This window comes from Procambarus clarkii, chromosome 67 (assembly GCF_040958095.1).
Source record: "Procambarus clarkii isolate CNS0578487 chromosome 67, FALCON_Pclarkii_2.0, whole genome shotgun sequence".
NCBI lineage: Eukaryota > Metazoa > Arthropoda > Malacostraca > Decapoda > Cambaridae > Procambarus > Procambarus clarkii.
The window spans coordinates 26,786,190-26,812,207 of NC_091216.1; the positions used below are offsets into that span (position 1 = coordinate 26,786,190).

At 44.8% G+C, this 26,018-nt stretch overlaps 2 protein-coding genes and 1 long non-coding RNA gene across 5 annotated transcripts; 1 reads left to right on the forward strand and 2 right to left on the reverse strand.

Moving 5' to 3' along the window:
• Nucleotides 1–113: 113 nt before the first annotated feature.
• Nucleotides 114–17,013, reverse strand: LOC123767623 (uncharacterized). Its single transcript, XR_006773987.2, has 3 exons — nt 16,841–17,013; nt 7,073–7,242; nt 114–411 (listed from the first exon to the last, which is right to left on the reverse strand). It is a non-coding gene; the product is annotated as an uncharacterized lncRNA (long non-coding RNA).
• LOC138355465 (U-scoloptoxin(01)-Cw1a-like) lies at nt 3,936–16,206 on the forward strand. 2 transcript variants are annotated; one of them, XM_069310560.1, is made up of 4 exons: nt 3,936–4,122; nt 11,907–11,963; nt 14,363–14,469; nt 15,714–16,206. In XM_069310560.1, the coding sequence occupies exons 2-4, from the start codon at nt 11,924–11,926 to the stop codon at nt 15,822–15,824; spliced, it is 258 nt and encodes an 85-aa protein (XP_069166661.1). In that variant the 5' UTR covers nt 3,936–4,122; nt 11,907–11,923; the 3' UTR covers nt 15,825–16,206. The 2 variants fall into 2 exon arrangements, with proteins under 2 accessions (XP_069166661.1, XP_069166660.1); XM_069310559.1 differs by lacking the exon at nt 3,936–4,122 and adding an exon at nt 7,338–7,521.
• A 4,325-nt stretch (nt 17,014–21,338) lies between the features above and the next one.
• On the reverse strand, nt 21,339–26,018 carry Trissin (trissin). Of its 2 annotated transcripts, none has more exons than XM_045757430.2 (3): nt 25,685–26,018; nt 22,289–22,448; nt 21,339–21,948 (listed from the first exon to the last, which is right to left on the reverse strand). In XM_045757430.2, exons 1-3 carry the CDS (start codon nt 25,848–25,850, stop codon nt 21,588–21,590), a joined length of 687 nt encoding a protein of 228 aa, XP_045613386.1. In that variant the 5' UTR covers nt 25,851–26,018; the 3' UTR covers nt 21,339–21,587. The 2 variants fall into 2 exon arrangements, with proteins under 2 accessions (XP_045613386.1, XP_045613387.1); XM_045757431.2 differs by having other exon boundaries at nt 21,339–21,945; nt 25,685–26,000.

The window sequence follows — 26,018 nt, forward strand, 5'->3', positions numbered from 1 at the left end:
AATATTATTCCTATTTTCAGTATGTAAACAAAGTGAGAAATGTTGATTTTCAGTAAAGTGCAGCCAATTTGTTTGCATCCCACTCCAATAGGGAATTAAATTTAATTAATAGCTTATGATTGATCTTCAAACATTTTAATGATTACAAAATGTTCACATTAAGCAGACATCATTGGGAACGTATTTAGCATTCAAACATGCAATTCATGAAAACGGATATTTAGGCAGTCTGCAAGATGAGGTATATTTTATAAAGGCAACAAAATAATGGGACAAACCTGCCTTAACACACTCGTCCAATTGAACTGGTCGGTACAGTAATGGCTGCTTGTATGGTTGACAATCCTAGATGTCGCAAGTGGCTGGCAACTTCCTTCACTTCATCCTCGAATCCCTTCCAAGAACACCCTGCTGAAGATTGAGACAGCTACAGCAGCTTATATTCAGCAATTGATATAAAACTTTATACAGTACTGTATGTACTTGGTAGACCATATGGTTTTAGTAATGATAAACTAAACTGGAAGGTCTTTCTTTTTGTGCAAAAATATAAAAAACCCATTTACAAAGTTAATGAAAATATGAAGAGGAACACCCAAAACCATGTGCACTAGACACCCCTGGTGTAATAATTAGCACACCTACCTCAAATGCAAAAATTGGTAGGATGGCACTACTACCACAATGGGCAGAGTTTTTCACCCTGATGCCCATCTTACCTAGCAGTAAATAGGTACCTGGGAGTTAGTCAGCTGTCATGGGCTGCTTCCTAGGGGGTGGAGGCCTGGTTGAAGACCGGGCCGCGGGGACACTAAGCCCCAAAATCATCTCAAGATAACCACTCAAAATTGTATGTGGGAGCCGGGGTGTCAAATGCTTGGTAAATCATGTTCTTTGAATAACATGCGAATGAATAGGCAAACTATTTCCAGTAAGTTATGTGGCCTGAGGTCTAAATCCGAACAAAATAGTAACCCGACTAAATTATATTCATATAATAAATTTTGTCGGAGGACAGGAAGCCTGAGTATATTCATAAACATTTTGGCTTTTATTGAGGTCCCCCCCCCTTCCCCCCCCGGCAGAATGGTAGATATTAAGAGGCTTGGAGGCAAACACCATACATTAATTTAGGTATGTTAGGGAGGTTTCACAAACAATGAGGGGTTTAGAGGTGGGACCTTAAAGCTGGAGCTCATTCTATTTATATACCTAGGCGAGTGTACACACTTTCATGAATAATGAATCATTTAAATGGTGCAGACGAGGAGTCACAGTAACGTGGCTGAAATATGTTCACCAAACAACACACTAGAAAGTGAAGGGACGACGACGTTTCGGTCGTCGCAATCGACTTGAGAATGGTTCAGGACGGACCGAAACGTCGTCGTCCCTTCACTTAATAGTGTGTGTTTGGTCAACAAACTGCAGCAACATGGTGCTAGATATGGCTAACATCACTCACAGCTTCAAGTGCATGTATAAGAACACAGGATGGCAGGGAGTCGAGTGCACTGAACTACTACTGTCTGAAAGGTGGGGTCCAGGAGCAGCAGTTCATCCCATCAAAACAAATGGAGAGGAACAAGAAACGTACAAATCACTTCCATCCCTTGGCTGCTTTCGCTCCTCCCCCTCCCACCCCCCTCCCCCACCCCCCTCCTCTAGGGAACTGCCTCGCACAAGTTTAACAAGGATGCAGAAATTCTTAAATTATTGTGTGTGACATTTTCGTTGCAACAATTGTGAAAAATTTGGAAGGTGTGGGTCAAGTGGCATGGGGGAAGCCTGGAAGAACAAGGGGGCCTGATGTAATGGGTCCTGAGGGGATAGGGGGAAATGGTTTGGTTGGGTAAAGTGCGAGGATAGAATAGTACGGCCCAGAGGAAAGAACCTGGGAAGGGAATGGCGAGGCCCAGAGGGGAGATACCTAGGGGCTTGTGAGGAAGGGAAGAGAAGGAACGTGTGAATGGTCGGGCTCGTGTGGGGGAGAAAGTACTTCTGGGTGGGGGGTGTAATCGAAAGGGCCTATAGGAATAGTGGGTCCCGGGGTTGAAATATGGGAAAATGCCTTGACTTGTGATTACGGGTTGTGATTATGGGTGGCTTAATTTTCATCCATCAGTCAATCAATCTGAACCTGGGAGCATGAAGACGGAACCTGAGGGAAGGATGATATAATTGTAGGGTCTGCTGGGAGATGTTGCAGGGATACGTTGGACTTGTGATCCTGTGGTCCTGGGTTCGATCCCAGGCGCCGGCGAGAAACAATGGGCAGAGTTTCTTTCACCCTATGCCCCTGTTACCTAGCAGTAAAATAGGTACCTGGGTGTTAGTCAGCTGTCACGGGCTGCTTCCTGGGGGTGGAGGCCTGGTCTAGGACCGGGCCGCGGGAACACTAAAAAGCCCCGAAATCATCTCATGATAACCTCAAGATGTGAATGCTACACATTATTCATTTATAGACCCCCCATATATGCTGAAATACACGTGAAGACCCGCTCGCACACTCACAGCTCCTGGGCAAGAGAGAGCAAGCTTAGCTTAGCTTAGCTTAGCTGCCGACACTCGCACAGACCTTGCAGCCGAGGTGGTGGGGAGGTGTTAAGGGACCTCGCGGCTGAGTAGACAGCGCTCGGGGGTCGTAGTCCTAATATATGGCCCAGCGGAGGCGGAAACAAATGGGCAGTTTCTTTCACCCTGATGCCCCTTGTTCACTTAGCAGTAAATAGGTACCTGGGAGTTAGACAGCTGCTACGGGCTGCATCCTGGGGGTGGGGGGGGTGTTAGAGAGAAATATATGTAGTAGATATAATAGAGGACAAATAGATTAGTTAGAAAGGAGGGTCCAAGAACTAAATAGCTCGATTCTGAAGACACAAATAGTAAATACATACACACACACACACAAAGTTAGAGAAGATTCAGCGGTATGCCACCAGACTCGTTCCGGAACTGAGAGGTATGAGCTACGAGGAAAGGCTAAAGGAGCTGAAAATCACGTCCCTGGAAGCCAGAAGAGTAAGGAGAGACATGATAACCACCTACAAAATTCTCAGGGGAATTGACAGGGCGGACAAAGACAAACTCTAGCACGGGTCGAACACGAACAAGGGGATAGAGGTGGAAACTTAGTACCCAGATGAGCCACATAGACATTAGAAAGAACTTTTTCAGTGTCAGAGTGGTTAGTAAATGGAATGCACTATTAAGTGATTTGGTGGAGGCTGACTTCATACACAGTTTCAAATGTAGATATGATAGGCTCAGGAATCTGTACAACAGTTGATTGACAGTTGAGAGGCGGGACCAAGGAGTCAAAGCTCAACCCCCACAAGCACAAATAGGCGAATACACACACAACATGTCAGCAGACAGCTTCATAACTCGCACTATTTCCCCATTTCCAAACTTTTCCCTTCGACTCCCCCCCCCCTCCCCTCTTCTTCCTCTCACAAAAAAAGTCTATTAGGAAACAATGCTAGGGACGCGGAAGGATCCTATACGTGCGGCATAAGAGAAAGGTCGGGTGAACAGTTATATGCAGCCCGGGAAGAATATATCCTGATATCCTGTATTTAGGATAGGAGAGGAACAGGCATGTAGGCCACCAGACATTTAAGCGGGTACGCCTCACTAGCTACTCTAGCCCAGAGCTCCCTCAGTATTCTGTATCCATGTCTCGGAAGACCCCACCGTCTTTCCTCCTTGAGGTTACCTCGAGATGATTTCGGGGCCTTAGCGTCCCCGCGGCCCGGTCGTCGACCAGGCCTCCTCTGGCAAAAACCAAACAAAAGAACAACAGGGAGAGTCTCCACCACTTTCAGCTTCACCTTATATAAATATGTGCTAGAAATCAACAAGAAGCCCTAAACAAAGCCTGTCTCCCGATTTTGTATTTATCTATTTTTATCATATAAAAGGGACCCTGAGTGGCAGCGATTGACGTCCTGAGGCTACGATTGACGTCCTGAGGCTACGATTGACGTCCTGAGGCTACGATTGACGTCCCGAGGCTACGATTGACGTCCTGAGGCTACGATTGACGTCCCGAGGCTACGATTGACGTCCCGAGGCTACGATTGACGTCCTGAGGCTACGATTGACGTCCTGAGGCTACAGGTGATCACCTTACAGGAGCAGAGAGTGAGGGGGGCGGGCGACGAGCGTGGGTGGTTGTTGCATCAGTAGTTGGCCTGGAGAGGCTCTGGATAAACCTAACAGGCTCCCTGACCTCGCTTAAGGGAAACCATAAGGTGAACCGCTGTTTGGGCAAAGGTCACATTCAGTATGTGTGTGTGTGTGTGCAGCGCTGCTTTATATCATTACCGAAGGCGAGCAAGTCTTCCCGTTATCCCGCTGGAGGGGACACTCGCTGTACGATAACAACAAGTTATACACACGTTATACACGGTCTACACACACACACACGTTATACACAGGCTACACATACACACACACGTTATAAATAGGCTGCATACACACGTGCACATACATTGAGCTGAATAACACCCCCCCCCCAACCAGTTTTCAGTCCCCAACCAGTTTTCAGTAACTAGACCCGAGGCCTAAACTTAATCAAAACCTATATATGGCATAATGTCAGAGGTTGGAACCCATATGCTTGGGGGATGGCCTCATCCAACTTCTCAGGATGACACTTGGGTGGTAGGGGACTCGCAAGGTGGTTACGGTCGACCCAACTCCCCCCCCCCTCCCCCTCCACTTTAAGAACTATCAGTTATTGAAATTGAAATGTGAAATTGAAACAATCAATCATCAATACAACCTGTCCTCTAGAAATAAGTGCACTTGCCCCAGCCACAGGTCAAACGTAAACAAATTATGACAAATTTTTTTTTATTTATTTTCCAGCTAACAAGAGAACGAAGGCTTTTTATTTATTTTCCAGCTAACAAGAGAACGAAGGTTTTTTATTTATTTTCCAGCTAACAAGAGAACGAAGGTTTTTTATTTATTTTCCAGCTAACAAGAGAACGAAGGCTTTTTATTTATTTTCCAGCTAACAAGAGAACGAAGGTTTTTTATTTATTTTCCAGCTAACAAGAGAACAAAGGCAAGAATCGTAAATACTCTCCTACCTCTAACCGCAAGTGTGTGCACTGAACTTGGCTTAAGATGGCGTATATTAAGACCTAGGATTGCTTATTTAGGGTTGGAACAGGTTGGGTAGTATTGTATTCTGTTCAGGATGTTGGCGTGCCATACCGGGCATTCACCACTTCAAAAATAAAACATTTATTGGGTACAACAGTTTATTTTTGTACGCTCGTCTAACAGTTGTTATAGGCACTTTATTCTTGGAGAATGGCTTGCAGTATGAGTAGAAGGGGTTGGGGGCAAGAATATACAGCTCACAAGTATAGGGGGGGCAAGAATATACAGCTCACAAGTATAGGGGGGGGGGCAAGAATATACAGCTCACAAGTATAGGGGGGGCAGGAATTTACAGCTCACAGGTATAGGGGGGGGGGGCAAGAATATACAGCTCACAAGTATAGGGGGGGCAAGAATTTACAGCTTACAAGTATAGGGGGGGGGGGCAGGAATTTACAGCTTACAAGTATAGGGGGGGGGCAAGAATATACAGCTCACAAGTATAGGGGGGGCAGGAATTTACAGCTCACAAGTATAGGGGGAGGCAGGAATTTACAGCTCACAAGTATAGGGGGGGGGGCAGGAATTTACAGCTTACAAGTATAGGGGGGGCAAGAATATACAGCTCACAAGTATAGGGGGGGCAGGAATTTACAGCTCACAAGTATAGGGGGAGGCAGGAATTTACAGCTCACAAGTATAGGGGGGGGGCAAGAATATACAGCTCACAAGTATAGGGGGGGGGCAAGAATATACAGCTTACAAGTATAGGGGGGGGGGCAAGAATATACAGCTCACAAGTATAGGGGGAGGCAGGAATTTACAGCTCACAAGTATAGGGGGGGGCAAGAATATACAGCTCACAAGTATAGGGGGGGGCAGGAATTTACAGCTTACAAGTATAGGGGGGGGCAGGAATTTACAGCTTACAAGTATAGGGGGGGGCAGAAATTTACAGCTTACAAGTATAGGGGGGGGGGCAAGAATATACAGCTCACAAGTATAGGGGGGGGGGCAGAAATTTACAGCTCACAAGTATAGGGGGAGGCAGGAATTTACAGCTCACAAGTATAGGGGGGGGCAGGAATTTACAGCTCACAAGTATGGGGGGGGCAAGAATATACAGCTCACAAGTATGGGGGGGGGGCAGGAATTTACAGCTCACAAGTATAGGGGGGGGGCAAGAATATACAGCTCACAAGTATGGGGGGGGCAGGAATTTACAGCTCACAAGTATAGGGGGGGGGCAGGAATTTACAGCTCACAAGTATAGGGGGGGCAAGAATATACAGCTCACAAGTATGGGGGGGGGCAAGAATATACAGCTCACAAGTATAGGGGGGGGGCAGGAATTTACAGCTCACAAGTATAGGGGGGGGGCAAGAATATACAGCTCACAAGTATGGGGGGGGGCAGGAATTTACAGCTCACAAGTATAGGGGGGGGGGCAGGAATTTACAGTTCACAAGTATAGGGGGGGGCAGGAATTTACAGCTCACAAGTATGGGGGGGGGCAGGAATTTACAGCTCACAAGTATAGGGGGGGGCAGGAATTTACAGTTCACAAGTATAGGGGGGGCAAGAATATACAGCTCATAAGTATAGGGAGGGGGGGGGGAAGGCAAGAATATACAGCTCATAAGTATAGGGAGGGGGGGGGGCAAGAATATACAGCTCATAAGTATAGAGGGGGCAGGAATATACAGCCCACAAGATGAGTATTGGATGCACTGATGACAGGAGAGAAAAAAAACTAAGGGAGGGGAACAAGTGTCTTCAAATTCTATTTTAAGATTAAACCACCTGAAGACATCGGATATTTAGTGTACGGAAAACTGGGTCCTCAGGACGAGGAACCCAAAATTCGCGTAGCGAAGTTACACCACTGATAAGCTAGTAAACAAAGTTTACAAATATACAGACTTAAGCTACAAATCTACCCCCGTCTACTCACGCCTGTGAATGACGTATTTCCCAACCGTCTTGGTGCTTCGCCATGTTAGCCCGCTCCTGCTACCCTTGTCCGGGTCACGGGTGAAGGTGGGCAGCCTCATCTCCTCCCGCGGGGGCCAAGATTCCACTCGACTCTCTCACCTCGGATGAATAACCCGGTCATGATGAGCCCTGCAACGAATAAATTATTTGAATATGGGGAGCAAAAGTTCAAACCGGTATTATGAAATGTTGTCCTGGGTTAAGTCACCTGCGGGAATTTTGCGGTGTGTGGAAATGATTAAATATAAGATGAAAAGGCAGGCGATATAGTGTGCTGTGAGGGTGAGGGAGGTCCAGTTGGGTCGACGCCTTCGTACAGGACACAGCTACTTACTTACCGCTGCTGTTCTTCTCCTGCTGGTGCCATCTCTATTTGATCATCTACATTTGCCATGTTTAAAGTCACCTGTGAGTATCAGAGGTGTATTTAGTATTTTGTAGGCTGCTTATTCGTGTGCAAGCGTGTGAGGGTGTACACATGTGTACACTAACATGGTGAGTTTACATGTTGCCTTCACGAAAGGAAAGGAAATTATGTAAAGGTGTTAAGCCAGCATGACTATAGCATATGGAAGAGATACGAGGACAGGATAGGTGGATGGAACTATCATGAGAAAGCCCCAAGCAATTACGACTATATAACACTGGGAAGGGGGCCCAGGATAAGGATTTGGGGATGGAACGGTGGGAAGGAATGGTTGCCCAACCACTTGTGGACGGTCTGGGATTGAACGCCTACCTGCATGAAACGACACCCGCATCGCTCTACCGTCCAGCCCAAGTGGTTAGGTGAACGGAGTGGAGGAAGGGTGACCAACAACTTGACCATCGGGGATCAAACGCCGACCTGCTGTACAATTACTTCTTTCAATACATGCATATACTTACGTATATTTACTATGCACACCGGCTGGACTTCGCAAAGACAGGGACGGTAAGGTTGTGCTTTCTCTCGCCAACCTCTGCTAATTTACCGCCTTTTCCCCCCATACATCCAGCTGTGCCTGCCTCCACGTCGGCCTGATCAATCTGCTGACGTTTTCAGGCCAATGCGTCCAACGTTCTCATGACATGACTCTAGACGTGACCATTCTTTTTGGTCGACGTTGTTAGTAACCTGACAGATTGGTCACGTCCGCGCCCCATGCGTCAGGGATGTGTGTAGATGAGTAAATATAAGATGAAAAGACAGCTTATATTTGATGCAGCCCATCAATGACTGTAGGAAAGCGAGGCTGGTCCACTCTACTTCGTCTACTAATCTTGTTGAACTTGTTTTGATAAAATGTAACTTTCTGACGTTCGACTTCTTCTTTGTTGAATCTGGCCTTGTACTTGGCTTCCACAACTTCAGTGTATTCCACTTGTTGACTACCCCCGTGCTGGGTACGAGAATTTTCTTGCATTTCTTCGACACATTTGTGTTTAAGGCTTCTGTGGCCTCTCTTCCTACTTTCAATTTAATGAGGTTGTCCTTGTCCACTTTGTTTCCACCAGTGGTGGGGGGGGGGGGGAGATGGGAGTAGTATACACACCTAGTTGTGCTTGTTGGAGTTGAGCTTTGGCTCTTTGGTCCCGCCTCTCAACTGTTAGTCAACTGGTGTACAGATTCCTGAGCCTATTGGGCTCTATCATATCTACATTTGAAACTGTGTATGGAGTCAGCCTCCACCACATCACTGCCTAATGCATTCCTCTGTTAACTACTCTGACACTGAAAAAAAATCTTTCTAACGTCTCTGTGGCTTATCTGGGTATCAAGTTTCCACCTGTGTCCCCTTGTTCGTGTTCAACCCGAGCTAAAGAGTTTGTCTTTGTCCCCCTTTGTCAATTCCCCTGAGAATTTCGTAGGTGGTTATCATGTCTCCCCTTACTCTTTTGCTTTCCAGGGACGTGAGGTTCAGCTCCTTTAGCCTTTCCTCGTAGCTCATACCTCTCAGTTCCGGGATGAGCCTGGTGGCATACCGCTGAATCTTCTCTAACTTTGTCTTGTGTTTAACTAGGTATGGACTCCAGGCTGGAGCTGCATATTCCAGGATTGGTCTGACATAAGTGGTATACAGGGTCCTGAACTTATTCCTTACACAAGCTTCTAAAGGATGTTCTTATGTTGGCCAACCTAGCATATGCCGCTGAGGATATCCTTTTGATGTGGGCCTCTGGGAACAGGTGTGATATCAATCCCCAGATGATTGATTGATGAAGATTAAGCCACCCAAAAGGTGGCACGGACATGAATAGCCCATAAGTGGTGGCCCTTTTGAGCCATTACCAGTATGAAGAGTTGATACTGGAGATCTGTGGAGGTGCGACTGCACCCTGCGTGAAGGGAGATGTCTCCCGTGTACCCCCAAATCTTTCTCTCTGACTCTTGCAGTGTGGCGTGGGAGGGTGTGGTGAAGATGGGAGAAGTGTGGCGTTGGGGGGGGGGCAGTGATGTGGTGAGAGGTGGGGGGAGTAATGTGGTGGTGGTGAGGGGTGGGAGATGGGAGTAGTGTGGCCTGCGCCTCCACGTGAAAGTTCTGGGCAAGCACTGGGCAAGCTAAGTGGGGTACGTCAAACTACGCTGCATTCTGATTATATTTACAGCGTCAGCTTGTAATAATTACCCATATACCTGGAGTACACCTGTAGTGGCTTCGGTGTTGTTCTAATTCGTGCCAGGCTTGAGGGAGTCAAGTTTGTTTTGTGATGACTTACCTAGCAGGCTTGGAGCGGCTCATTACAGGTTTGTAATGAGCCATTACAAGCCAGGTTTGTAATGAGCCAGGTTTGTAAATCCATTACAGGTTTGGTCCGGCATTTCCTGCAGGAACTCTCCTAATTGTTCTTGACAGCAGGAACATTATAACCTTTACGTACACACTATACAGAGAATGACGAGCTAACATAGACGTTCCTATAACGGTGCGTATACGCTTGATTATAGGGTCAGTTCGTCCTCATAGGGGGGCTGGAAGGGGGACGCGTGACGTCATATGGCCAAGGGGTCCACATGCCATAATCGCGATAATCCCACGGCCCGATTATGCCCAGAAATATTGATATATAAAAAATGTCGGGGAAATATATGCGTACAAGTTGAACGTTCTCCGGGAGAAAGCAAAAGTGCAGTTACGAAGCCAAGGCCACCACCTTCCTCGTCCGAGTGTGGCGTGGGGCGCGCACCCTGGAAATGAGGCTCCCATGTCCAGAGTGAGATGAGGCAGCATAGGGTCGAGTTGCCCATCGTTGGGATGTTGAGAAGGCGTGTCCGACTTGGCGAGATCCGTCTAGGCCAGTGACCAGATGGAACCTACCAAGTCGCACTCCTCCCAGATAACCTGTTTACTGCTAGGTAAACAGAGGCATCAGAGAAACTTGCCCCCCCCCCCCAATGCCTCCCGTTTTGCTTTTGGGGATATCTAACCCAGGACATTTCGGGTGTGAGCCGTATATGGTCACCTCCAGCTTGAGAAGAGACTATCGCACTGGCTTATCAACCCCAAACCACATACCATCCACTCAATTCAGAACATTTAAGCACGCACACTCTTAAATAATTCTCTATATTCACGATATATATACTTGTATACAAGTGAATTCTTACATTTGTTGAATATTTCGGGACAAGATGTACATGTGTGTGTGTGGACACTACGCCAGGTGTGTGTGTGTGTGTGTGTGTGTGTGTGTGTGTGTGTGTGTGTGTGTGTGTGTGTGTGTGTGTGTGTGTGTGTGTGTGTGTGTGTGTGTGTGTGTGTGTGTGTGTGTGTGTGTGTGTGTGTGTGTGTGTGTGTGTGTGTGTGTGTGTGTGTGTGTGTGTGTGTGTGTGTGTGTGTGTGTGTGTGTGTGTGTGTGTGTGTGTGTGTGTGTGTGTGTGTGTGTGTGTGTGTGTGTGTGTGTGTGTGTGTGTGTGTGTGTGTGTGTGTGTGTGTGTGTGTGTGTGTGTGTGTGTGTGTGTGTGTGTGTGTGTGTGTGTGTGTGTGTGTGTGTGTGTGTGTGTGTGTGTGTGTGTGTGTGTGTGTGTGTGTGTGTGTGTGTGTGTGTGTGTGTGTGTGTGTGTGTGTGTGTGTGTGTGTGTGTGTGTGTGTGTGTGGACACTACGCCAGGTGTGTGTGTGTGTGGACACTACGCCAGGTGTGTGTACACCTAAGACGACCCCCACCACAGACATCCTTACTCAAGGAGAGTGTTAGGTGCCAGGAGTGGATGGTAGCGTCTCTGGCACTACTGTGGGTTGACGGGGCACTCCTGTGGGTTGACGCCTACATAAGGAAGACTGCCAACGCCCACCACCACTCCTACACCTCTCGCAAGAAACTGCTCCATCTCGAGAAAATATTTTTCCACGTCGAATGAAATAGTTTATTTGTATGTCTGATCAGCGTCGCCGGTATCAGGCCGCGAGAGTTTCAGGGGATTGATTTTTTAGTTTTTTTTTTTAACAACGCTGCAAACTGACGATATTTAATTTAATAGTCATAGTTATAGTCCTGCTCCTGTGCCAGGTAAGTCCACCACGGGCTCGCCATAGTCCGTGCTACTTGCAACTTTTTGTTTCCAGTAGCTCACTCAAAATCTAAAATTCTAAAATCATTTCTAAAATCTAAATCAATCAATCTAAAATCATTTCATTACAAAATTTCTACCATTTTTAACACTGACCGATAGTACTTCATTTTAAAATTTTTATACTTATTTTCTGTTTAATATTTATACCTCAAATTTAGCCTAAACAGTTTCCGAATGACCATACAATGTGTTAAAAAAAAGTAGTTTCTTGGAAAATATTAAATCCCTTCTAATGGCAGGTTGTGTGTTGGGCGTGATGGTGGCGGCGATGGCCCAGCATCCCTCCAGCTTCCCAGGTAAGTCCCTCCTTCCACTGTTTGTGGTTTTAGATTCAGCTACTGGGAACAAAGAGTTCCAAGTAGCACGGGATATGGCGAGCCCCGTTCAGCCCCGTTCCTGTGCCTACATGGCACAGGAACGGGGCTGTAGCTGTGTACTACCACTCTCTGCACTCACATTAACTATAGAAATCCTGAACAACGAATGGCCCGAAAGAAATGGCTACTTGAGTAACTAGTAAGCACAAATTAATGTAATTATGCTGGAAACCAGAGGTCGGACATAAGGTACCATATGAGACATTAAATTTCCAGTGACAGAAAAACCTGTGGGTTGAACAGTACATTAGTCAACGTCCTCTACCACCAATCAAGGTTTCCAGGGTTCGATCCCCGGACGGGACAGAAATGACTGGGCTCATTTTTTCCACCTGGTGCGTCCGTTCACCTAGCAGTAAATAGGTATTCGGGAGTTAGGCAACTGTTGTGGGGTTGCATCCTGGGGAGGGTCCACAGATGGCCTAGGGTGGACCTCGATAAGCTTAAATAAAGCCTACAGAATTACAATACAGCCTACAGAATTACAATACAGCCCACAGAATTACAATACAGCCTACAGAGTTACAATACAGCCTACAGAGTTACAATACAGCCCACAGAATTACAATACAGCCTACAGAGTTACAATACAGCCCACAGAATTACAATACAGCCCACAGAGTTACAATACAGCCTACAGAGTTACAATACAGCCCACAGAGTTACAATACAGCCCACAGAGTTACAATACAGCCCACAGAGTTACAATACAGCCCACAGAGTTACAATACAGCCCACAGAATTACAATACAGCCCACAGAATTACAATACAGCCCACAGAATTACAATACAGCCTACAGAGTTACAATACAGCCCACAGAATTACAATACAGCCCACAGAGTTACAATACAGCCCACAGAATTACAATACAGCCCACAGAATTACAATACAGCCCACAGAATTACAATACAGCCCACAGAATTACAATACAGCCCACAGAATTACAATACAGCCCACAGAATTACAATACAGCCCACAGAATTACAATACAGCCCACAGAATTACAATACAGCCCACAGAATTACAATACAGCCCACAGAATTACAATACAGCCCACAGAATTACAATACAGCCTACAGAATTGCAATACAGCCCACAGAATTGCAATACAGCCCACAGAATTACAATACAGCCCACAGAATTACAATACAGCCTACAGAATTACAATACAGCGCACAGAATTACAATACAGCCCACAGAATTACAATACAGCCCACAGAATTACAATACAGCCCACAGAATTACAATACAGCCCACAGAATTACAATACAGCCTACAGAATTACAATACAGCCCACAGAATTACAATACAGCCCACAGAATTACAATACAGCCCACAGAATTACAATTCAGACTTCCTCTATCGGGCAACGTGAACCCATATCACAGTGAACCTGTTCATGGAAGCCTACATTAAATGCATACCAGCGGCATATATTAGGTTGGTCAAAATGAGAACCATCTTTGGAATTCTAAGCAAGAACTCGTTCAGGATTATCTCTATATCACTCATCAGACCCATCTTTGAATATGCGACTCTAGTATGTACTCCTTATCTAGTCTAAAACAAAGACTGAGAACTACCATAGATATATGCCACCAGACAAGTACCAGAATAGAGGTATGAGTTACAAAGACAGACTCAAGGAATTTAATCCAGTCAGTGGAACAGACTAGTAAAGGGAGACATGATTACCCCATACAAAATTCGCAGGGAAATTTGTAAGGCAAACAAAGACATTTGGGATGGTTGTCCATGATCAAGGGGATGCGGATGGAAATGTAATATTGAAATAAGTTACGGGTTCACCCTAGCCCGTGCTACATGGACACTTCGTTCTGAGTAGCTAAATCTGAAACAACAACAACATTGAAATAAGCCACAGAGTTATTAGAAAACCTTCAGGGGTTGGTAGTGAACAAATGGAACTTACCCAAAAGTGGAGTGGATGAGATACAACACATTTTCTATTTTAAGCAGGTTGAGAGGAGGAGGAGGGGGGGGGGACCAAAGAGCCAAAAAGTTCACACATTCCCTAACACAATTAGGAGAGTGTTGACGAACCACACACTAGAAATTGAAGAGCTGACGACGTTTCGGTCCGTTCTGGACCATTATCAAGTCGATAGTAGTGGTCCAGGACGGACCGAAAACGTCGTCAATTCAATTTCTAGTATATGGTTTGGCCAACATTTTTGAACCACGTTATTGGACTTATCTGCAATCAGGAGAGTATAAACAAAAAAAACACGTACCATTTAATCTACCTTTATCATGTTCCAATACACTGTTAATGACACTAATGCCTCGCGTGCAGGAAACGTGGCGGACGGCTCCTACCCTACCTACAGCGAGGTGCCAGCTACGTCTTTCAACTGTGAAGGACGTTGGGGCATCTTCCCGGACACCGAAGCTGGCTGTCAGGTAAGAGGCACCAGTGCCAGATGAAATATATGTAACTTGAGGTATACCAGCTAAGTAAACCAACTGACTGATACAATGCATGGATAATCATGCAGCCATACGAAATTAATCACCGGTCTTATGAAATAGCCCATTCAAAGCGATGTCATGTAAAGATAACTAGACAACAGGAGGGATAACTAGCTATCAGACGAGGTAAACAATGCTGCTAGAACACACACACTAGCTGTGAGGCAAGATACACTAGGTACCAAACTAGCTGCGAGGCAAATTAGGTACCAGGCGAGGCAACACCTGCTTCGAGACCTAACTTATCAAACTAAGTCGACCAGGTACCAGGGGAAATAGAGCTGGGCGAGAAAGTGGGGAATTATTCTTTTGTTGCTGGATAATGTGACTAGAACTAAACTATCAGGAGAATGTGCTAAGCTAGTATGGTACCAAGAACTTTATGGTACCAAGGTATGGTACCAAGTTCTATGGTTATAGAACTTAGAGAATACGAGGCCAAGGAGCTGGGGAATGAGTGATGGGAAGGAAGGACGGAATGAATTATCAGAAGCACCAGGCCATTGCTACTATATATCTCTGGCAAGGGGTCAGGATAAGGATTTGGGATGGGACGGGGAAAAGGAATGGTGCCTAACCACTAGGACAGTCAGGAATTGAACGCCGACCTGCATGAAGTGAGACCGTCGCTCTACCGTCCAGCCCAAGTGGTTGAGCGGGCAATGAGGGAGGAGTGAAGACACAGAGATGGTTGCTAACACTGAGACGAAAGGAATGAGTGAAACTGATTAAAGTGATTCATTAAATGTGTGTAGAGAAGAAGCAAAAATAATGCAAAGTGTGTCAATGGAATGTGTGCGAGGTCGGATTTATTCAGTGTTGTGGAAAATTGTAAGTGTTGTCAGAGCCACAGACAGCCAGATATACCCAAATATACATAGTACTGTACTTTAAAACAAGTATACAAATTGCAATAAAGTTCATGGCGACACACTGGTACCTATTATGGTGCCTGCAAGTGACATTTTAGTATTCATTTTCAAACGTGTTAAAACATCAAATGGTTGTCAAACGTCAAGTGGGAATAGATATCTGAACTACAATTAACCTGTATGTGATAGCAGACACTTAAATAGGGCAGTGTACGCTTGTAAATTGCCGTGCTGCAATCTGTCTATTGCAGATTGTGTTGAAAAAAAGATCACTCAACGCCAACTATGCTTCTCTCTTTCCAGGTGTTCCACATCTGTCACGGGCGCTTCATGTATAGTTTCCTGTGCCCGAATGCCACCCTCTTCAGTAGCAACTACCGCATCTGTGATCACTATTATAACGTCCGCTGCTGATCCATCAAGCCGAACGACCCACCACCACCACCAGACCCATATATCTTCGCCCAGGACATAACCTATTGAGGAAGGTAGAAATAGCCTAAGCTATTCTATCCCCCTTGATATGTATTTTATTGTCTCAATAAACGTACATATCCTACCACCTCGTTGGGAATACAATCAATTCGGCAGGAATTAACCATGAAACGTCCAGCATTTTTTGTTTTTAGAACAATATATAAACTTCTCACGTTCATTGTAACGGGTAAAATTATTCAGAATGCTCCCATGTTCACATTTAAAAGCTGTATCAAACATTAAGAAGCCTTAGTTCTATATATTTTCTAACTTTTAACTATTCTGGACAATGCAAAAATTTAATAAACTAGAACCATTATGTTTTAGAGTTTTTCTTTATACCAATTCAGTGTTACGAGGCTACTGCCGCCTTGTTCTACGAGCCCCACACGTGGTTACAACCTAATTAACCTCTACTGGGCCTAGTTATACAAGGTACATTAGACCAAGATTACGTATATTGGGCCTTTGAATGATTATTAGACCTGAGACGTTAGTTTTTTTTGGCTCATACGTCCGTTAGTGTACCAGTGGTACAAATGATACTAGTTTGATTTTTTGTGGATGCAACAATATATATTTTCCGAAATCCTTATAGTATTCGAGCCCCCCCCACTTCCTACCCCCATATCTACAATCCCTGTACCGAATCCATACAATCCCAATCCAAGATCTGTATCGAATTTCTTACAGTTACAAACCCATTAAGATTTCAACTTAGATTCAACAGAGCAGAAGTTGTTAAACACATATGGCAAAATCTTACTGAAGCGACCATACGAGTCATAAATACTCATACTCCGCCCAAGTAAAACAGAAACAAGCAACACTTAGTGGGCCAGCCAGAGGCTTAGGGCCCGCGCAGGAATATCCCTGCAAAAAAAATGTATCGAATTCAACTCCTGGCCCTCAAAAATACATTTTGGCAACATTTATGCGCCTTGAAACATTACCAATACAAATAGAGGAATGTGGATGATATCTGGATGCTTGTAGAGCGATCCTCCACGTGGTTCCCTATAACTTATCGATGACGGGAGGCAATTTAGACGGGTAAAGTGAACACACACACAAGACAACGTAGTTCGTCTTCCTCCCTCGACGGACGACAGCCAACTGAAGCAGAGTTGCCAGATCTAAATTGCTGAAAGTAGCGAGCTGACGGTTTAAAAGTACCGAATTTGTAATTAGAGTAGCCCAATTTTTTTAGTGAATGATATGGGTTTCAAAGTAATATATTTTGATATATAGAGTACACTACACGATGTTAATTGTTTTATTAATATTATTTCTGCACCGACCAGCTGTGTAAGCGAACCCCGACCAGTGGTGTAACTGCAAGCCTAGCATGAACGAACCGACAATAAACATACATGAACTTGAAGTGGACTTTAATGTTTTTTTCGGCAGCTTTATTTCCTTAGTTTCCGAGCTGTTTTCTTTACCGTTCATGTTGTAATAAACTATTCCTATATTTACAGTTGGTTCTCTCTGTGAAGATTATTAAACAATTGTGATTATAAGGGCGCGGAAGTTCAGCCTGGCCAGGGCCGCCAGCAGCCCTTGGGCCCGCCCGACAGCTCCTAGTCTTTAATTTGGCACCTTTGTGGCACCTTTGTGGGACCTTGGTATAAGTCTAAAATGTATATATACACTGGCTGCCTGTCCCCCTACACAATGATTTATTATTACCTATTATTTTATCATTTAATTTAAATATTAAATAAAATCATTTATTTAATTATTATAGTAAGTACTTAATAATTTAATAATAAGTAGTAAGTACATAAAAATAATTAAAAAGTACAGTTTAGTCATAGGAGATTCCTAGATGGAATTCACTACCAAATTTCGATATATCCAAGTATTTTTAGTGTGAAATGCTGTTATTATATGCATAAATTGTTGTTTTAATAATATTACGCTTAACCACTTGGGCTGGACGGTAGAGCGACGGTCTCGTTTCCTACAGGTCGGCTTCCTTTCCCCCGTTCCATCCCAAATCCTTATCCTGACCCCTTCCGAGTGCTATATAGTCGTAATGGCTTGGCGCTTTCACTTGATACCCCTACCCCCTACCCTCCTGAATAATATTATGAGAGCAGTATTTACGGGCTATTCATGCCCGTGCCACCTCTTGGGTGGCTTAATCTTCATCAATCGAGAGCAGTACGTCCTAACCAGACGTTATATGATGATATCTTGAACAGTTGATAAATAAAAGTAATTGCGGAACTCCAGTTATCTAATACTTATCATAAATGGTATAAAACCTTATCATAAGCCAAGGGATTTATAGATCAGTGTTTAAAGGGAATTCGGAAGTAATAATAACACAGCTCATGCCATCTGTCGGCAAAAGAGAACACTATCAAGTGGCTGGTCAACAGTGGCCAAAAGATACAGCTTACGCCATCTGTTGACATCAAATTACACTTATAACAAATTACCCTACAAAATACAACTAGCGCCATCTCTTTTTTTTCCAACGCACTATAAATAGCCAAACAGCAACCCATAAGGCGGGTTGTTGTGCTCGGGTAGGAGGTTCCAAGCTCCGCCCCAAGATGGTATGGGGTGCATAATAAATGGCATATCATTGTTGATATTCTTTGTTGACATTCACACAACAGCCAATCACAGGAAGGGATCAGCTAAAGGCTCCATCCACTTAATAAATCATCTTTATTCAGCACACCATCCTTGCTTATGACATTCTGCTTCAACTTTAATCTACCTAAAAAGTGAAATGTTAAGTATTTAAAAGTATTAATAAAGTGATAATTAAATACTGCAGGATGTAACGAGTGTTACAGAAACATGGGCTGGCTACCTAACTTGTGACGTTATTATTGGGGGTTGCCTTGACACAAATAATGATACGCTGCTCTGCCCTCTTATTCAAGTAAATTATTCAGTTAGATGGAGATTTCTGTCAGATGCAAAACAGAAATTGTTGTTCTTTTTCACAACCATCTTGTTGTTGTGCACAAGGACCTATTTCTTAGTTTAAATTTTATTCATAAAAGAGTGTTGATATTCCCCGCAACAGCCAATCACAGGAAGGTATTTCTGGAAGCTCGGCCTCCTTATGGACTCAGCACATCGATCTAGCTCATGGCTCTCTGTTTCATCTCTTGTATATACAAACTATGATTTTTTCGATTACTGATATAATTAATAATATGAGATATAAAAGTTTTTACACAAAATGACTAAATTCTGCCATTAAATAGACTTTGTCTGGTATACATACAAACATACACCAATTTATTACCATTCATTCATTATTAATTTCAAATGTAATGTATACTATCTAGTTTTTTCCTCTCGCCATTACTTGGTGCAATATTTGAAAGTTGTCTATTTATTTATCGATCTATCTATTATCTTGTATTTATATTTACAAGTTTCTGTGCTTGGAAGAAAACTCTGCATTGAATTGGGACTAATTTATTAAATAATATTATTTAGCATTAAATAATATTATTTAGTATTAATTAATATTTACAATCATTATTAATTACAATTATTTATAGCTTAGTTACTTTCATGTAACTCGCAATCGTACATTCTTAACATTAATAGCCCAAATTAGCACATCTTGCTTTTAAATTAGCCCAAAAAGTAGCAAGTAGCGAAATTAAAAATTTGGGAGCGCGGGGCTCTCAAAAGTAGCCCAATTCGCTATTTGTAGCCCAATCTGGCAACACTGTTGTTGTGTTGATTTAGGCGCGACGACGATCATGGGATCGGATGCGCCCCTGGCAACACTGGAGTGAAGTGATAACGCTCGTTTTCCCGAGCCTTTGACTATGTAAACAACTTGTTCGGGGCCCCCTCTCCCTTGTGACCACCAAACCTAACAAAACTCTCCATTCACAAACGGTTGCACATCTGTAATTAGGAAAGCTTACCTACAAAATTACAGTACGTTAGTTACATTTGTGTTACGAACAACAGCCCGGCACGCAGACATTGTCATTTATCAGAATCAAAATCTTTTATTCGTAGTAACTTAGATAAATCATTATAAAACTGGCTAGACTTTCCAGGTGTATGACAATACACTCTCCAGGTGTATAGCTTAATTTAATAAAATAATATTAATCGAGATAAACCAAATTGAAAAATAAATATTTGGAAATAACGGAAATCAGGCTACCTGTTTCCTGCAAGACCAGATTTGGTCTTGCAGGAAACAGTCTTGGAAAACTGTTTCTTGATCTTGAAACTTTGGTCTTGAAAATCACTCTGCTAAGAAGCAGAGTGATTTTCGTTAACAATAATCTAATTGGTTTATTTTAATTATTATTATTATTATATTATATTAAGAACATCATTTACTGACTTAGTTAGGATAGGTTAGGTTAGGTTAGGTTAGGTTAGGATAGGTTAGGTTAGGTTTCGTCATATTTCTACGTTAGTTTTAACTCAAATTAAAAAAATTAAATCATACATAATATAATAGAAAACTTTATCATTCCATTAGGATTTTGTATTTTCGAAAAATGTATAATTTCAGGAAAACTGTATACAACTCCTGAATTTCGAGGACTTGGTTATACAAATCAAAACAATGATGTATTAAGTATGAGGACAGGTTTGGAATCTCGTGTCATCGGCCGAGAGCTGTCCAGGTGTGTAGTATACTGTCCAGGTGTGTAGTATAGTGTAGTCTACTGTCCAGGTGTGTAGTATACTGTCCCAGGTGTGTAGTATACTGTCCCAGGTGTGTAGTATACTGTCCCAGGTGTGTAGTCTACTGTCCAGGTGTGTAGTATACTGTCCAGGTGTACGTGGTATACTGTCTAGATTTGTGGTGTGGTATGATATCCAGGTATATGTGTGTTATGTTATCCAGGTATATGTGTGGTATGTTATCCAGGTATGTGTGGTATGTTATCCAGGTATGTGTGGTATGTTATCCAGGTATGTGTGGTATGCTGCTCAATTGTTCCTGAATATCACTTAAGATGTCAATACGGGTTGAGGAGAACACCAAACAAGTGATGTCAAAGGAATTAGATTCGCCGAGGAGTATATCCATAGACCAGAGATTCATAAGGAACAGTGGGGAGTCACAAACAGGTGTGTGGGTGTAAATTGTTCAGATGTGTGGGTGTAAATTGTCCAGGTATGTGGGTGTAAAATTGTCCAGGTATGTGGGTGTATGCTCTCTAGGTATGGGGGTATATATTCTCCAAACATCTGAATTGTATAACACGGGAGACATCTCCCGTCACGCAGGGTGCAGTCGCACCTCCACAGATCTCCACAGATCTCCAATATCAGCTTAATCTTCATCAATCAATCAATCGAATTGTATAATACTTCAGCATGTGGGTATACTGCCCATGCTCAAAGGGGGGTATATATACTTTCCACGCATATTGGCAAGGTGTGGCATCCACAATTTGAAGATATATATTGTTAAATGACACACAAAAGCAGTTTTCGACAAATTTTTATTCCACAAGAGTCCATGAGAGTTATGCGTTGATGTACCATCAAATAGAGAGCGGGACTTGCCTGGACTTAAATGGTATTTCGCTACAAATATACTTGGCATTCACATCAGGGTTCGAAAGGTGCCAGGAGTGGGAAAGAGGGAGGGACCAGCATCAGTGCCAAAGGGGGTGTCAGGATAATGGCCGCGATGCCCTGCAACTTGGGGGATGAAATCCCAGATGTGAGATTTTATTTCTTCACGTTTGGCGGAGGGAATCTCTGCTGGCGCTTACGGAGTGCCGCCGGTGGACGACGGAGTGCCAGGGTCACCAGATGGGAGAGTGCCGTGTCCTCTACCGCGCCTCCGTCACCACCTGACGAGGTCAGGAAGTCATCTTCGACCTCCTGCTCCTCGCTCGAGTCCTGTACTGGCGTGGAGAGGTAAGGCGTGTGCTCCAAGTAACGGCCGTCCACCTCGGAGGCCTCCAGCGAGCGGGAGAGGGACCGTAGGACCTTAGCCAAGTGGCGGTCCCTGGCACCGCCTCCTCCAAGCCTCACCAGGCCCTGGAGGGCCAGGGTATCCGACTCGTCTGCCACCGTGCTGCTGCTGCTGGGGGAGAAACCATAGTGGCATTAGTGCCATTGTCATTTGTTAAAATGTTCAATAGGTCTGTAGGACCTATTGAACATAGCCCCCCCCTCTCCACATATGAACAGTAATGACTTGGTGAAGAGAAACTTCATAAAAATCTCCCATAAGTCTTCTGAAGCAAGCCAGGATCTGTGTGACCTTCCAAGTAGCATGGGCTATGGTGAGCCCATAGTGAACTTACCCGGCACAGGAGCGGGGCTATAAATGAGCCTTCCACACTCTCAAGAGCTATATCCCCTCACCAGCCGTCAAGGGGGGTTAAGGGGGGGGCGACATTCCCCTCTACGCCCGTCCTCACCTGTGAGCGAGGGGGTCGGCCCGTCGGCGCCTCTGGAAGTTGAAGCAGCAGGCGCGGAAGTTCCTGGTGCCGCAGGCAGCCTGGCACTCTGAGCCGCAGGAGGCGCAGGACACTTCACTGCTGCTCCACGCCCAGCTCCCGCCCACCACCACCGCCCACACTGCCGAGGAAATGCATGAATTATAATATAAAACGTAATTATATATAAAATATAATCTATTATCACATTAATTAGGGTTAAGAGTAGTCCAGTAAATGTTTCGGTTCGTTGGAATAGCGAATCACCTGGCCTGAATAGGGAATAGGGAATTCCTGGATTATTAAACTGTCTTCCAGCAGTCCAGCATTCATTGGTATGCCTCAAGCATGAAAGACAAGCGTGTGTTACATCAGGAACGAAACGACTTGCGAAACCTGTACATCTTTGAACAATCATAGCGGCTTCGCTTACATTTATTAAATGGTTTACGACCTTTCGAAACCTCATCACACTGCGATAAACAACCTCGTGGTGGTCCAGAGCTCATAAACTCCGAGCTACAGGATAGGGGGACACCTCGCACCGCTCCTATGCCAGGTAAGTCCGCTACGGGCTCACCATAGCCCGTGCTACTTGGAACTTGTTCCGAGTAGCTGAATCTATAACAACAATAACAGGAAGAACAACAATAACAGGAGGGGGGGGGGGAAGCTGGAAGCCAGCTAATAGGAGTCACAAGTCGGCTGTTCCCGTACCTACTGTTATGTGTTCAGTGTCCAGTCTGAAGCCTAACCACTTCAGACTGGATACGCTGAAGTCATACCTGTAAGTGTCAAGGTACCTCTAATACAATGTAATCCATACTGCGGTATTTGAAGTATCATTATATACATGTGTGTTCTACTGTGTTGTATTATTATGTTATATTCATGTGTTTGTATGTGAGTGTAACTGCCAGTGTCGTTGGCCGGCCGCTGCTACTGGCATTAACACCCCCCCCCCCTTTCCTTGGCCTGTGTGTACTCACCTAGTTGTACTTGCGGGGGTTGAGCTCTGGCTCTTTGGTCCCGCCTCTCAACCGTCAATCAACTGATGTACAGATTCCTGAGCCTATTGGGCTCTATCATATCTACACTTGAAGCTGTGCATGGAGTCAGCTTCCACCACATCACTGCCTAATGCATTCCATTTTTCTACTACTCTTGCACTGAAAAAGTTCTTTCTAACGTCTCTATGGCTCATTTGGGCACTCAGTTTCCACCTGTGTCCCCTTGTGCGTGTGCCCCTTGTGTTAAATAGTCTGTCTTTATCTACTTTATCAATTCCTCTGAGAATCTTGTATGTGGTGATCATGTCCCCCCTAACTCTTCTGTCTCCCAGTGATGTGAAGTTTAATTCCCGTAGTCTCTCCTCGTAGCTCATACTCCTCAGTTCGGGTACTAGTCTGGTGGCACATCAACATAGTCGGGTCGTGTGGGTGCACAACACACACGCACCATAGGGACCTGGTAGCTGAGTGGACAGGACTCTGGACTCGTAATCCTAGAGTCCAGGTTCGATCCTCAGTGATGGCTGAGCGGACAGAACACTGGACGCGTGATCCTGTGGTCCCGGGTTCGATCCAGGGCGCCGGTGAGAAATAATGGTGCAGAGTTTCTTTCACCCTGATGATCCTGTTACCTTGCAGTAAATAGGTACCTGGGAGTTAGTCAACTGTTACAGGCTGCTACCTGGGGGTGGAGGCCTGGTCGAGGACCGGGCCGCGGGGACACTAAGCCCCGAAATCATCTCAAGACAGATGGCAGAAACAAAATGGGCAGAGCTTCTTTCACCCTGATGCCCCTGTTACCTAGCAGTAAATAGGTACCTGGGAGTTAGTCAGCTGTTACAGGCTGCTTCCTGTGTGTGTGGGGGGGGGGGGAATAGTTAGTAGTTAGTAACAGTTGATTGATTGACAGTTGAGAGGCGGGCCGAAAGAACAGAGGTCAACCCCTGCAAGCACAACTAGGTAAATACACACACACACACACACACACGCACACACACACACACACACACACGCACACACACACACACACACACACGCACACACACACACACACACTGCTCCAACCAACCAACCAGCTACTACAGGAAACTTCAATTGCCTAACAATTATAGAACAGTTTGAAGACAGTGAGTGGGGGTCCCGGCCATCATGAAGGTACAGAGAGTTTGAAAAGTAACCCAGATAAAACATATATACAAAAGTAAGTGAAATTGTTTTGGCTTAGAAAAGTTGCGGTTCAAAGCGAAAAGTGTCAACAACAAAGATGGCCGCCACCACAGGGAAGGATCACACAATAACAAAGATGGCCGCCACCACAGGGAAGGACCACACAACAACAAAGATGGCCGCCACCACAGGGAAGGACCACACAACAACAAAGATGGCCGCCACCACAGGGAAGGACCACACAACAACAAAGATGGCCGCCACCACAGGGAAGGACCACACAACAACAAAGATGGCCGCCACCACAGGGAAGGACCACACAACAACAAAGATGGCCGCCATTACAGGGCAAAATCCCACAACAGATGGGTATTTCAAGGGCCTGAACCTTGGCATCTTTGTCGTGATTGACGAGTTGCTAGAGAATTAAACGGCCTGAGATGAGGAACAAGTTGCAGTAGTCAACTGCATCACTCAACCGAACAACGGTGGTAATTACAGTCGTTTCTATATACTTAATTCGTATCTTCACACAGCCTGGGCTATAGAAAGATTGTTTACCTCTATCGTACTTAGTTCAAGTACGTTTATTGAGACAATAAAATACATCTCAAAGGGATAGAGTAGCTTAGGCTATTTCTACCCCCCTATCGTGCTTAGTCTTTCCTTCGTCGATATTAGAATTTGTTTTAAGCTTAAATGCCTACCCAGTAGGCGAAGTATTAATGAGTGACGTACGTTCTTCGACGTTGAATCTGCATTGATGTCTTTGAATCTGCGTTGAATTTACGTTGCTCTTGGATATCGTGCCCACTGGGCAGCGGGAAAAGCTATAGTGGGAGACAGTATCCACAAATAACGCTAACTCAACATTAAATAAACGTTAACTCTGCGTTAAATCAACGTTGATTCAAAAGTACATCACGTCGTTTGTTCAACGTTGTAATTACCACGTCACGTGTACTAACATGAGCTTGTGGAAAAGTACCGAGAAGACACCTCCCAGTACTTCTCCACACAGAGAAGTTGACACAACCACATTGACGGTTGAGAGGCGGGACCAAAGAGCCAGAGCTCAACCCCCGCAAACACAACTAGGTGAGAACTAGGTGAGTACAGATGATCAAGCATGGCTGTATCACATCAACATACCATACGCGCGAACTAATTACACCAGACATGGTTGCACCCAATTACTTACCCAGAAATATAGGAAGGTAATGCATGTCGAGTAGTTGATGTGAGTGCTCTGGTGGTTGAAGGAGATGTGGACTCTGCTGCTTGCGTGGGTATCTACCAAGACATCGTGGGTCAGTTGGTTCGGCGGTGTGGCGTGGCCCGGCTTCTGAGATCGACTGAGATCCCATTTGAACCGCCAGTCTCTTATAAGGCGAGGGTTGGCCAGCTGCGCAAGCCTTGCCGGCCGGTGATTGGCTCTTGGCTCATCCTCGATCGGAGATTGGCTCTTGGCTCATCCCCCGACCGGGGATTGGCTCTTGGCTCTTCCCAGCCTCAGAGGTCACAGATAATTTACA

Excerpts from the sequence above, each read along its gene's own strand:
- Trissin (XM_045757430.2), bottom strand. The coding sequence starts at position 25,850 with ATGGGATCTCAGTCGATCTCAGAAGCCGGGCCACGCCACACCGCCGAA. Across the intron at positions 22,449-25,684 it reads TTACCTTCCTATATTTCTGG|TGTGGGCGGTGGTGGTGGGC; the intron begins GTAAGTAATTGG and ends TTTCCTCGGCAG. Across the intron at positions 21,949-22,288 it reads GCCGACCCCCTCGCTCACAG|CAGCAGCAGCACGGTGGCAG; the intron begins GTGAGGACGGGC and ends TTTCTCCCCCAG.
- LOC138355465 (XM_069310559.1), top strand. Across the intron at positions 11,964-14,362 it reads GCATCCCTCCAGCTTCCCAG|GAAACGTGGCGGACGGCTCC; the intron begins GTAAGTCCCTCC and ends CCTCGCGTGCAG. Across the intron at positions 14,470-15,713 it reads ACACCGAAGCTGGCTGTCAG|GTGTTCCACATCTGTCACGG; the intron begins GTAAGAGGCACC and ends CTCTCTTTCCAG.